Source organism: Mustela erminea, chromosome 14 (assembly GCF_009829155.1).
Source record: "Mustela erminea isolate mMusErm1 chromosome 14, mMusErm1.Pri, whole genome shotgun sequence".
In the NCBI taxonomy this organism is placed as follows: domain Eukaryota; kingdom Metazoa; phylum Chordata; class Mammalia; order Carnivora; family Mustelidae; genus Mustela; species Mustela erminea.
The window spans coordinates 4,150,292-4,164,481 of NC_045627.1; the positions used below are offsets into that span (position 1 = coordinate 4,150,292).

Consider the following 14,190-nt stretch of genomic DNA (forward strand, 5'->3'; position numbering starts at 1 on the left):
TTCTCTGGACTTTCATTATTCCTTCTTTTCCCTTGAGACCCAATTCACTTTCCACCTCTTCCAGGAAGCTCTCCCACTAATACCATGGTTTTCTAAATTGTTACCCACCTTACTGTTTCCCCTGTGCCCTTGGAGACAGTATCTGCCTGTGATAGGTTTTTTTTTTTTTTATTTTAAGATTTCATTTATGGGGCGCCTGGGTGGCTCAGTGGGTTAAGCCTCTGCCTTCGGCTCAGGTCATGGTCCCAGGGTCCTGGGATCGAGCCCCACATTGGGCTCTCTGCTGAGCAGGGAGCCTGCTTCCTGCCCTCCCTCTCTGCCTGCCTCTCCGCCTACTTGTGATCTCGGTCTGTTAAATAAATTTTAAAAAAATTAAAAAAAATAAAAAAAAAGATTTCATTTATTTATTTTTGAGAGAAAGAGTGCCTGAACAGGAGAGGAGTGGTGGGGGGGAGAATCTCAAGTAGACTCTGCACTGAGTGTCGAGCCTCACGTGGGACTCAATCCCACGACCCGGAGATCATAACCTGAGCTGAAACCAAAAGCTGGATGCTTAACTGACCGAGCCACCCAGCTGCCCTTGCCTGTAACAATTTTTTGGAAGCAGTTTGACCTTAACACTGGGTTCCTATCCTCGATAGTAATTTTTTCATCTTGCTTTGTATTGTAGTTGATTGTCTGTGTGTACTTCCTCTCTTTTAGGTAACAACACTGAGAATAAGATCTGATTCTTAGTTTTATCCATCTGTCCATCCATCCATCCACCCATCCATTCTGTAGATCTTGACTGAGTGCCTCCTTATAAGCTGCAGAATTGTCTTAAGCAGTAGGGATACAGGAGTGAACCCAACTGATGGTTGCTGCAGTGATGGAACTTACATTCCAGTGGGGTAGAGAGAAATTACCTGAATAAATGAATGTGTCAAGGTGAATAGAGCTAAGGAGAAAAAGGAGGAAAGGATAAGCCTAAAGAGAGTGAGGATATTCTATACTTAAAGTATACGTATCTCCTATATGCTCTACTTTGCTGCTAAACCCGGAAGGCGCTCAGTGCACATTTGTTGGATTAAACAGTGGGCCCAGATAGACAATGTCTGATTACTGCTCATGAAATGTTACCTTGTGTAGACCATCCTTCTTGGAAGGTAGGGCTATAAGAATGTAAAATTTTCACCCTTTGCTTCCGGGACATCTGAGTTGTTCCTTTCCCTATCTATGGGCTATAGAGATGTTTACTATGGAAAGAACAGATTTAAGTACTAGCCTAAGTGGAGCATAATTAGGAAGGGGAAATCTGCTTCCTAGCAACTTGCTAATTCCAAAGTCAAATTCCCACTGTTCCTCAGCCTTTGGGCTGATGGAAAGTTCACCATTTCACAGTATTTCTGTATGTTGTGGTATGGAACTATGACTTCAAGAAGACCGATGTCCTCTTTCTCATTCTTCTAGCCTCCAAGAACAGATAAAATCCCTCAACTTGTCCCTTAAGGAAATCACTGCTAAGGTAAGTACACTTATATGCCCATTTTCTAAAGTCTTTCAAGTTTTCTTTTGACTTAATATCATGTCTAGCTCGCATGAAATTTCAGACTAGCTCATGGCTATGAAAGAAGTGAGGACGTTATAGAGCCATTTGACAGGCCAGGCAATGAGCGCAAAGAGCTGGTTAGGGGGCTGTTGCCCTGGTGGAGGTCCTGGCTTCTGGTCCCCCAGGAATTGACCGGTTTGGCCTTTGCCTCCCAGGAGCTGCCAGTGTTAGGGAATGGAAAATGAGTGCTTTCGGGTACCATCAAATGCCTTTGCATGAAAAGGCTTTGCAGATGGGAGTAATCTGAAACATTAATTGTTTTTCTTCCAGGAAGACAGATTCCTGGGATCCTCACAAACAGGTTTTGGAAAAGGCATAGCAGGAGTTTTTATAAACGTTTTAAGCTGACTTCAGAATCATTTTGCCTATATTCTCTGCCATTTATACTTCATGCCAGGACCTTGGATTGTATACAGATAGCGCACTCCTGCATTATTCCCTGGGAACACATAGCCAACTCAATTAAATAGCCAATGTCATGGTTAGTTAGGATAAGCACAGTTTACAAAAGAAAATCCTTCCCTGCAGAGATAGTTCTGTGTGAGCGAGTTATTGACACACTGAGAAGCAGGATCAGTTACTCTGTGAATCACCGAATGGGCAGCAGAGAACTCGGATGAATCGTTAATTATTTGCGTTTAGGTCTGAGAGCCAGGGCTGGTTATAGGATGGTCAGGATGTACCCAAGAACAGGTGTCTGAGTGGAGAGCAAAGCAGGCTAGAGTCCACTGGCCTGGAAGGAATGTTCTCTTGCCCTCCCCCAGCGCCCAGGAGTGAGATCAGGGAGACCTGCCAGTGGGCTTGTGTGCCACCACAGCTGGGCTGAGACTGGGGCTGTGTTGTTGGCAAAAGTGTCCACAGGTCTTCCTCGCCCTTTTTTTTCAGTTTTTGTGTCCATTTTCTGAAAAACGAAACAAAACAAAACATTAAATGATTGTACTACAAAGTCATACGGTGGCAGTTTGAGAGGCAGTGATGTCCCACCAGAAGACTTGCCCGAAGACATGCAAGACGAGACCCAAGGGGCAGCTTTCTGCAGAGCCGCAAGAGGAGCAGAATCCCCAGGCAGGGCTTCAGGAAAGGGCTTTTGTCATGGGTTCTCCCGTTGCGCAGGGCTTAGAGACTTTCTTCCCTGCTCAAGAGACACTGACTTGGTTTACCCCTTCTGTCACATGAAGCGGGAGGGGAAGTGCTAGAGGGCATACTGGAATTTCTGTTTAGTATGTTTGAATGATGTCACCAACTAGTACTCATGTTCTGTGGCGTCTGCCACGTGACCTTCAGGCAGAGCCCCTGGGGAGGTTTGGAGATACCAAAGCTTCCTGCCTGGGACGGGGGCAGGAGTATTCCTTCTCCTGTATTTTCTGGTGTAAACATGTGCCATTTATCTGGTGCATCCCAACTGCTACACAGAATTAACTTGTGGAAGTACTCTGGCGTGTGGGTTTGTTGAGTAGAAGAACATGCTGTGTGTGATCTAAACGAGTCCCTGTCCCAGCAGTGAGCAGACAGGTGTGCCTCGTACGAACGTGTGTGGTGTTGATATGGGAGTGTATTTTTTAGGACATTTTATATTATGCACACACATATATTAACATATGCACACGATAGTGGGATTTGTTGATAATCTCCAGCTACTGCTAAAGCTCTTGGATTTGCCCAAATGCCAAAAGTGATTGGCTTTGTTTGCATACCTTCTCTAACGCACTTATGAATAACTCCTAATTCCCTTGCTTTTCGAGGAGATTAAAGAATTCATAGCTAAGATTTTAAAATGTAAATCTAAAAGCTTCATTTGATAATGAATCCCTCAGGGTCCCATTTTACCTGGAAATGAAAAGGAGATGCAGATTTTCAGGGGGTATGTACCTGTGTGTTTAAGTGGGTGTGTATGTCCGTACAGACATGAGTGTGTGTGTGCGTGCACTCTCTCTCACGTGTGTGTGTGTGTGTGTGTGTGTGTTTGGGGACATATATTAGTCCACACAGAATTACGACTGCCCAGTCACACAGAAACAGTTTTATACTGTGCACTCGACTGACTCATGACTCATGACCTTAAATACATAGGTCTGATCCTCTTTTGATTCTTCCCTCAAAGAGAGATGGAACCCTCCTTCATTCATTACATTTCTTTGGCGCTTTTGGTTCCCCAAACCAGGTAATTAAGGGATAAATGAGATGGAAGAAATAGTTGGAAATAAACGGAGTATCTGGAGATTGGTAGATACTGGATTACATCCAGCAGTGCTTGAAAGAATGTACATTGCAATTTAATAAGATTTAGAAAGACAGTCTCCTATTAATAGTGACAGCTTGAAGGATAGATTTGCTCAACAAAGGAGAAGCTGACCCAATTATGATTAACAGAAGCTGTTAACTAAAATCAGGAAGACCGAACATACATTGGATGAGACATAAGAATTATGGGTGGTGTTACAGGCTTAGCAGAAGTGTTCTCAGACATCCAGTGACATTCTTACACGGATGGAAGGGGATGGGCCTGCCGTCGGGCCCTGGGCCAACCCAAGACCCAGTGGTATGGGGAAGTTTCTAGAGCCTCTTCTTTTTAACACCCAAATGTGGGTGTTCTGACTTCCGACAAATCTCAGGACCATTTAGAGGGTCTCAGAATTCTCACTTGGGGCAGGGGAATACTCATCGCTGCTGATGTTAGCTGAGGCGTGGAGGCCATCACACTGTGGTCTTGACCCAGAGAATGAGTTTTGTGATGTGGGAAGTTACAGCTGCTTGATGGAAAAGAACATATTTAAGGCCATGAAAGAAATAGTATAACATTTTAGGCAGGATGGGTGAGGTCTGCTTGGATTCCAAAAATAATTTCATTTTCAGTCTGTGATAAGCAAAACAATTCTACTTGATGGTATCTATTAAGATCTAGATTCTTCTGGGGAAATTGAATTTTACATTTTCTCTGGGTTCTAGGAACCCAACGGGGTTAATTTTAGTTTTTGAATGGAATCAAATTTTTAGGAAGAAAAGAGGGATCCTTTGTAGACCACCCCAAAAGTCTCCATACACACGTTTGTTGTTATTCAACTGAGCTATGTGCTTTTGTTGAACTGGAGGTTTTTTTAGGTAGCTCACTAGTGAGGGTGTAGATAGCAATCAAATATGAGGTTTTTGCTTTAAACAAAAGAAAAAAATGTGATGTTTTGGTTTCAAACAAAATAAAAGATAACCCAAGACATTTGGAAAAGAAAAGTGGGATTTCAGTTTTGCTATTTTTGAAAGAGCGAAGAAAAATGTAGGAAGTGTTTGGGTATCCTGGAAAAATACATGATAAAACCTGTCAACCTCGCTGAGGTCTCCTTGTCTGTTTTTCAAGTCTGACTTGCCAGGAATAGAGCAAAGTCCCTGCTCACACAGAGCTTGCATCCTCGTGGAGAGAGATGCTAGGAGAACAAGAATAAAACAGATAGTGTCTGCTGGGGAAGACATGTGGGGAAAGGCCCCTTGAGGGGAAGGAGGAAGGGGAGGCAGGGTTGAGGGGCCTGCTATTTTATATGGGTAATCGGCCAGGCCTTTCTTCCCACGTGACGTCTGAGCAGAGCCCTGAAAGGTGTGAGTGGGCTAATTACACTTGGAGCCAGAATGTTTCAGGCGGAGGGAGTAACCCTGGGGAGGGCGTAGGCAGGGTGGGGAGGTTTTCTCGTTTGCGGTTGTGCTCTGGTCTGTTAGCTCTTGTCATTTTTGTGGGTGGGTGTGGTGAAGGTGTGGACCTGAGGCTTGGAGTGTGCCAGTGCTCGCTCCCTCCCGCCATCCCCCTCCGTCTCTGCTTCCCTCCGTTCCTTCATCGTCCTTCCTGCCCCTTTTCCTCTTTTCTTCTCTCTCTCTTCTTTCTTTCTCCTTCCATCTTTCCTTCCCCCCCCCTCTCTCTCCCTTCCTCTCTTCTTCCCTTCCTTTCTTTCTCCTTCCTTCTTCCCTCCCTTCGCTCTTCCTTTCTTTCCTTTTTCCTTCCTTCCTTCCATCCTTGTCTACTTTTAAATAACTCCCCTCCATTACTCTTTATCACCCCCTCAATTGCTTTTAAACCCAGAAATCCTGACGGGCCGCCCCACTGCCTTCTGGTTTTTACCTGACCAAATGACGTGTCCTGGCTCTTTCTCTCCCTCTAGGTGTGTACGAGCGAGAGACTCGGCAGCACTCTCAGGAAAAAAGTGAGTGACATTGAAGACCAACTCCCGGTGTTGCTTGAAGCCAAAATGCTGGCCGTCTCAGGTAACTGGCTGTGGAGGGGAGTGGGGGACACTGAAACGGTGGAGGGGCATAGTGCCAGCTGCCTCCGCCTCCAGGTTTCAACCTCGAGTAATGTTCTACCTCTTACTTAGGTCATACTTGCACATTTCAGAGCGTTTGTGGGAAGTCTTCCTAAAACTCATGGACTGATCGGGCAGCATGGCCTCCTTGTAAGACTATTAAAACTGTGTATGCACATGTAATGAAACAAGAAGTTATCTGCATCCTATTTGGACTTCTGGTTTCTGTTTCTTGAAGACAGGAGAGGCTCTCTGGAGACCTTGTCATCCCAGCAGATGTTTCAGATGTTTACGTAGTTGCCATGTGTGTCTGTAGAGGCTCGCAGGTTGTTGGGTGTGGTTGCCCCTTCCTATAAGGAGAGAGAGTAACTGGAGCTAAAGTAATACACTTAATTTACCATCCCAGTCGGAGATGGTAGATTCCTAGAGGATTCTCGGTGTATCATCATCGCTCCATCATCTGGTAGTTCTTAGGGATACATTTTCCCATTCATTAGTAGGTCTCTGAAAATAATATCGTACCCTGTGCTGTTATTTTATTTCATTTTCGTAACAGCTGTGTTAGGTAGGTGGAAGAGATACGGGGTCCCAGTGAACAGATTAGGAGATTGAGGCCCTGGGACGTGTCCTTTGGTTAAGTTCACTCAGTTAGCTAAGTGGTGGCAGAGCAAGGGCTCACGTTCAGGCGATTTGTAGCTGCTTCTTCTTCTTCTTCTTCTTCTTTTTTTTTTTAAGATTTTATTTATTTATTTGACAGACAGAGATCACAAGTAGGCAGAGAGGCAGGCAGAGAGAGAGGAGGAAGCAGACTCTCCACCCAGCAGAGAGCCCGTTGCGGGGCTCGATCCAAGGACCCTGGGATCATGACCCGAGCCGAAGGCAGAGGCTTTAACCCACTGAGCCACCCAGATGCCCCTGATTCATAGCTTCTTAATCCAGCTGTGTCGTGACATCCTCCAAGGATTCCCTGACTTCGATAGGTTGAGTGACCCTACAGCTCATCGGCTTCAGAAGCATCATAAAAAATTTAACAAAAAGGTATAATAATTACATGTATGGGTTTTAAATGGCATTTTAAGAAGGAATACAATAATTGGCAGCTTCTGCTCTCCAGATCATTAAACAACTAATGTTGGCAGCTAACGAGCAATTTGGCTCCTGGTGTAGTCGGGCGTGTTATTTACAACCAGAGCAACATCGAAATGCAAGTGTGGGGCTCGGCTCTCAACAGCTTCACATGCCATTTACTTGAAATTATGGCCCCATTTGCTAAGAGAAAAAAAAAAAGAAGATTGAACGCAATCTCGCTTCTGAGTTAGTGTTTTTGCCTTTCTTAATCCATTTATCTTCCTGAGGAACACAGGTGGATGGGTCTCTATTAAGCTTGAGGGAGGAGATGGTCACGAAGGTAGCGCAGAAAACCCTCTCTCCAATGTGAATAATCTCCTTTTAGAATCCCAGGGAAGGGGTGCCTGAGTGGGTTGGGTTGTGGGTTGGCTGAGTGGGTGGCTGAGTGGGTTGGGCCTCTCTGCCTTCCGCTCGGGTCATGGTCTCAGGGTCCTGGAATCAAGCCCCGCATCAGGCCCTCTGCTCAGCGGGAGCCTGCTTCCCCCTCTCTCTCTGCCTGCCTCTCTGCCTACTTGTGATCTCTGTCTGTCAAATAAATAAATAAATAAAATCTTAAAAAAAAAAAAAAAAGAATCCCAGGGAAAATTCTTCTGGTGGTACATTGCCTATGGGGCCGGTGTTTCATGTTTAGTTCTTTGATCCGCTGAGAGCACCCGTGAGGCCTGATCGGAAGAGGGGTGACCTGAATTAGCTGGGATGAGAACTCCCCCCTTGACCTTGCTAGTTCCTGATTACTTTGTAGGCTGTTGGCAAACAGGCTTTCCAGTCACAGGCTGTCCCTGTGGGCCGTGCCAGTGCCAGAGTGGGTATCATTCTGTACATATTGTGCGTTCTGTTTGCTTTTGAGCTGAGCTCCACAGCAGGGAGGATCTGAGCAGGGAAAAGGCACGTCCTGTCGGGTCTTGACAGACCTATCTTCGTGAGTTCAGAATGGCAAACCCTCACTCCGTTAGACAAAAGCCATGACAAACCTCTCCAAGAGAAAGAAGCCTTTTCCCATTTGGTCAGCCTGCGAAAACGCTGAGGGGCATTGCCCTCAGGATGGTTGGACGTCCTCTTGATTGAAGAGGGTCTTAGAGGGTTCCTTTAAGATTCCCAGAGCAGGGTGGCGCCTGGGTGGCTCAGTGGATTAAAGCCTCTGCCTTCGGCTCAGGTCATGGTCCCGGGGTCCTGGGATCGAGCCCCACATCGGGCTCTCTGCTCTGTGGGGAGCCTGCTTCCTCCTCTCTTTCTACCTACTTGTGGTCTCTCTCTGTCAAATAAATAAAATAAATAAATAAATAAATAAATAAATAAAAATCTTAAAAAAAAGATTCCCAGAGGGCCTTTTTCTGAAAGTTTCTTCGCTTCACTCCTTGATTTGGTTTATAGACTGAGACCTTCTCTTAATGTAAGAATGCTTTGCTATCTGCAGAGACTGGGAATAAGAGATGGTTTTATAGTCAGATTCACGAAGTCCTAGCTCATTTATGTTTAACAGTGAGTTCGTTCTTTCTTTCTTTTTTTTTTTTTTTTTTAGATTTTGTTTATTTATTTGAGAGAGAGAGCAGAGTGAGAGAGAGAGCATGAGTCGGGGAGCGGAGGCAGGGGCAGAGGCAGAGGGAGAAGCAGGCTTCCTGCTGAGCTGGGAGCCTGAAATGGGAGCCTGAAATAGGGCTTGATCCCAGAACGCTGGGATCATCTCCTAAGCCAAAGGCAGATGCTTAACTGCCTGAGCCACCCAGGCTCTGTAACCTGATGAGTGTCCCGGTCTTCATCTGCAGGCAGCCTGCCCTCGCTCTGACCGTTTCCTGTCCCTCAGGCTCCAAGCCTGTCTCCCTGATGCCCAGCTTCTGGTCTTGCCCTGATACTGACATGGTGCGTTCATTTCTGGCTCCCGCCTTTCCCTGCTTGGATCACCCACTGTTGTTGATGCCGTCCATCTGTTGAGTCACTCTGCTATTTTTCCCTTGGCTTTGCTGGGCACTCAGAAGACAGTCAATAAGAGTAATTATGTTAAGAAAAAATGCACCTCATTTGTTGATTGCTGATCCCTAGAATCTGTTATTTTCATACTTCCTTTGGGTCATCCCTCCGTTTGTGGTATATTTCCTTGCCCACCTGCTTCCTGTCATTTGTTTCCAAGGAACAAACAGTTCAGATCATCATTTATTCCTAAGTAGCATACCAAGATGTCTCAGGTACTCCAAGCCAATTTATTTTTTTTTTAAATGATGGTTCTATCCAATTTGATTTTTCATTACAGAGAATAAAAATCAGCTGCAATTCAAATACCTTAGTGTCTACATAGAAGCGTATCTAGGCACAAACAAGGTTTTCTAGATAAGCTCAGAATGTCTCCCTCTCTCTAAAAAATTTACATCAATGGCTGGAGGAGATGAGATGCCCAGCAAAGATTTTTCAAAGATGATGTCTGTCCAGTGTGGAAATAAATGAGACCCACCAAATGAGAAGACGTGAAAGCTGTTTCAGAACTTACGGTGGCAATGGAGTCAGCCACCATTACCCGTGTTTTGGCAGAGACTCAAAGGCAGGCAGAAAAGTGGGAAAGCTTTGCAGTAGAAGAAGGGGAAGGCTTCAGGTATGTTCTGACGGGAGGCTGGGGAAGCGAGAGGCAGGCTAATTAGAGAGCATCCCGTGTGATCGTTTCAGAGAATGTATTTGGCTTTTTCTGGCTGGTCCTAAGTTGGAAGCAGGGACAAAAATTAGGGAAGCTGTCAGTTATTAATAAAATCCTGGCCATTTTGGACCAATTATTATAGAAATGATTGTTCAGTTTCCTGGATTATTGCTAGAATAACAATCTTTCTTCCTAGGGACTGCCTTGGAGCAGGCTGGCTTCCTGGACTGGTTCTTGTAGATATGGGGGTTCATGTCCCCCAGGAGGATTGCGTTAGGTTGCTGGTCAGAGTGCAATTTGTAGAGATGATATGGCCATTGTCATTTATCTCTCACTAGGTACCACACTTTCTCACACTGTTAGAGGCAGTCTGTGTTTTACATAAAATCCGTGTGTTTGAGTGTTTTGTTCCCCGTCTTCTCTGTGAAGTATGTGGCCATCTAAAATGCCTAATGTTCAAAAGGGCTCTGCTCACAGAAAATGCTTTTTGCTCTCTCAGGAAATCATAGTGATGGGAAGAAAGCAACAAAACAGACAGAAAATGGCCAATTCCAGCCGGAAGAGCTTCTGTGGCGAGGTGGCGGCATGGTGTGGGGAGTGCTGGCCCAGGGGCTGGTCACTTGTGTTTGTTCTGCTGGTACAAGCTCCTAGCACAGAGCCTTGATATGGCTGAGGGGGAGGCTTTGAGTGACAGAGCGTGAGGTCTTGCCTAACCACATGTACTGGAGCTTGGAGTTCCTCAAAGGTACGGTGTTATGCCAGAAAAAAGAGTCAGGACTCTGTTATTTTTGGAGTTTGATGATTTTTAGTACTGGATTTCCTTCTTTCATTCTTTTTTTTTTTCCAGTAAAGAAGGTTAGCTCAAATTTGGGGGTGTAAACATGAGTGATTTTAGGAGGATCGTTACAGATGGAGACGTCTGTGGACTTCTGCAGTACACCGTGTGTGTGTGAGTGTGTGTGCATGTGCATGTTTGTGGCATGTCCCCCTAGATGAAAGTCATAGTGAGTGCTGGAGACTGATGGGTGACACAGCCTACCCAGGTGCAGGATTCCTTCCCCAACCCCCTTCGTGCTCCCTCCCTTTATGGGTGACAAATCACTTCCTGAGCTGTATTTGGTAGAATAGCACCTAACACGAGGTTGGAAAAACCCAGTTCAAGTTCAGTAACCTCATGTGGGATCTTAGAACTCCAAAACTTTGTGACCTTGAGAAGGTGACTCCCTGGGTCTTAGTTTCTTCTTAGAAATCAAGGACAATCATTATAAGATCCCCATCCTGGCTTGTTGGAAGGGCCAAGTGAGACCATTGCTCTAACTAGAGCTCCATTATCAACCAAGTCAGACTCTCAAATAATGACCTCAGAAAAGCAAGCCCAGACATTGTGAAGTGGAGGAGGGAGAGATTTGAGTTCAGGATGAAGGATAAAATTAGAAGGAACAGAGTGGATAAAATCAGTGTTGGCTTTAGAATTTTTAGCTGGAGGGTTTTAATGGTGGCCTTTGTGGAATAAAATATTTTGACAGGTGTTTTAAAGAGCCTCTGTGCAGGCCCAGGTAGGGTTCTTTTGCTGGAGAGCAGGCAGGTGGACGTGCGGGATGATGGCAAAGGCAGGACAGTCGTCTGCACAAATCCTCCCATGGCATTTAGGAAGGGGCCCATTAGAGTCACAGAGACTGGGTCACGGTGTCACTGATGGGACTTCCTTCAGGGATCAGTGTTTACTTTTCTGTATTTTCATCACAGAGCTCTTGGCCAGTTTCAGTAATCAGGGAGGACTAAATCAAGCCATGATTTACCTCATGGGCTTGGAATGGAGCCCCAAATGCTTATGAAATAGTAACGGGGGCAGTGTAGCATTTTATCATGGCTTTGGTTGTGGTAGTAACTGTCTCTTGGGGAATTTGCACTCTTTCTGCATATATAAAATGTGCACGTCTCTCACTATACATTTTCCCTCAGGATCAAGGAAGGGACCCAGGTTTTAACTCATGATCTCTCTCAAGTTTTATCCCCTGTATCTGCCCACTTGAGTGATAGACAATAAACAGGATCCTGGCCTCGAGAGCTTGCTGTGAATTGCAGGGCATCTGAGAACGTGTTTCCTGCCATCCCAGCAAACCTTCTGTGCAGGCACTTCCCTGCCTAGGTAGTCTTTTCTATTTTCTTTTTTTAAAGATTTTACTCATTTATTTGAGAGAAAGAGAGAGAGAGAGCACGAGATGGGGAAGGGTCAGAGGGAGAAGCAGACTCCCGCTGAACAGGGAGCCCGACGTGGGGCTCGATCCCGGGACCCCGGATCATGACCTGAGCCAAAGGCAGCCGCTTTACCGACTGAGCAACCCAGGCACCCCTCTGACTTATTTTCTCTCTGAACTGTTTGTAGAAGGAGATTGCACACTGTGGTGTATTCTGCTTTGTGTCCCTGGAGACACCATTGGCGCCCACCTCACTTGGGATCACCTCTCTTGCTTGAAAATATGGTCCAGCAGAAAGGCTGGGGCTCCCTGAGCCCGGCGGGGAAAGGATATTAGAAGGCATCACATTGTGCCCGTGGCTGCCCTGTCTAGAGGCAGTCACACCTCTGAGCTGGTCTTCCCCAAACCATCCTGGGCACAGGGCGGTATGTCCCTTGAAATTCTTTTTTTTTTTAAGGGACATCTTTTTATTGTGATGAAATATATAGACACATTAAATTTACCCTTGTAGCCATTTCTAAGTGTACAGCTCAGTGGTGTCAAGTACATCCACATTTCCATACAACCATCACCGCCATCCACCTCCAGAACCTTTCTCCTCTTCCCAAACCCTGAATCCATCAAACTTGAAGTACTTGGTAGCCCTCCATGGGGGCTCCGTCCTTAGCAGCCCTGACTTGGTTATTGTACAAGAAAGGAACCATGGATCCAGGAAATGTTTTAGTTGTGTTGCTATTTATAGCTCAAAGCTTGAGGAGGTCCAGTCTGCTCTCCTTCTCTGGACTTGGCTTTTCCAAAATGGGTCAAGCCCATCACCTTGGCATCTTGGACCCCCTCCTGTTTGGATCCACCTTCTTCGTGGGCCTCGTGCACACCTCGGCCACATGCCTGCCTCCCGCTGAAGACAAGCCCTTTGTTCTCTAATCAGGTTTCCGTTTCTTCTTTTGGAAACCTTACATTCTTTCCTCATGAAACCTGCCTCTGTCTCCCCTTCTGGAAAAGTCTTCCTTCTCTGAGGTCCCCTAGAGTGAATTTGCCCATTTCTTAGAACACGTCTTCTCTTCTTTATTTGATGGTGGCTTCCTGGAGAGCAGGGTAGTGACTAGTTCTCCCCTATATCTGCCCACTTGAGTGATAGACAATAAACAGGATCTCAAAAGATACTTATCCAGGCATGGAATTGGGAATTGTGCATTTCAGTGACAGAAACGTTATGTGCTAGGTGTCCAGAATGCCTTTAATGTGGGAAAACATTTTGTCATATTTCTCCCACTTACACCGGGTTGAAATCTCCCTTTTAAATAATAATAATGAAGAAGTAAATAGCATAGTTTAGAACCTAAGAAGGATTCAGGAGTTCTGTTTGAGGTGGAAACCTGCCTTTCATTTTATTGCTATGTAACCCCCCAAGATGTTTTTTTCTCTAGGTTTCAGTTTTCTCCACTATAAAGCAGAAATAACAACATGTATTTCAGTGAACATAAAAGGCGCCATTATTGTATACACTGCGAAGAAAGAAAAATCGCTGTCAATTAAACAATGATATAATTCTTTCTGTGGCTGAGAATTTTTATTTTACACTTACTGAAGTAGTTCTTTTAGATGTGTTTGGGCCTTTGAAAAATCTTTGAAAGGAGACTTAATCACTCAAGGGTTTCCTAAAATGTCTTCGTATTTGGAGTCTGAGTGTTCTGAAACACGATGTGACTCACAGTAGTCAGAACTCACGTTTTTTCGTCCATTATCACCCTCCGCATCGGCGAAACTGTTGGTGACGCAACTCCCCTCCCCCCGCCTCCGAGAATGAACTACTGTTTTCTATAGTTTCTGCCAAGCTGCAACACGGTTCTTCAAGTCTTAACTGATGGTACTTTCCTGATCTTACAAAACCATCACGACAGGGGGTTTTCAGACAAGGGCCAGGTACCCAGTCATCCTGAAATGTTTTTCTTTTTTTTTTAATTAATTAATTTATTTTCAGAAAAACAGTATTTATTATTTTTTCACCACACCCAGTGCTCCATGCAATCTGTGCCCTCTATAATACCCACCACCTGGTACCCCAACCTCCCACCCCACCCCTGCCACTTCAAACCCCTCAGATTGTTTTTCAGAGTCCATAGTCTCTCATGGTTCACCTCCCTTTCCAATTTCCCCCAACTCCCTTCTCCTCTCCATCTCCCCATGTCCTCCATGCTATTTGTTATGCTCCACAAAGAAGTGAAACCATATGATAGTTGACTCTCTCTGCTTGACTTATTTCACTCAGCATGATCTCTTCCAGTCCGGTCCATGTTGCTACAAAAGTTGGGTATTCATCCTTTCTGATGGAGGCATAATACTCCATAGTGTACTTTGAAACGCCAGGGGCTTGCC

General features: G+C 45.3%; 1 protein-coding gene across 7 annotated transcripts in view; it reads left to right on the forward strand.

Moving 5' to 3' along the window:
- The window catches only part of DISC1 (DISC1 scaffold protein), a 371,035-nt gene that overhangs the window by 151,687 nt on the left and 205,158 nt on the right, over positions 1 to 14,190 (forward strand). For all 7 annotated transcript variants that reach the window (XM_032313944.1, XM_032313945.1, XM_032313946.1 and 4 more), the window contains exons 7-8: positions 1,450 to 1,504; positions 5,728 to 5,830. In XM_032313944.1, the coding sequence (XP_032169835.1) occupies positions 1,450 to 1,504; positions 5,728 to 5,830 (158 nt within the window). The remainder of the gene's footprint in view (positions 1 to 1,449; positions 1,505 to 5,727; positions 5,831 to 14,190) is intronic.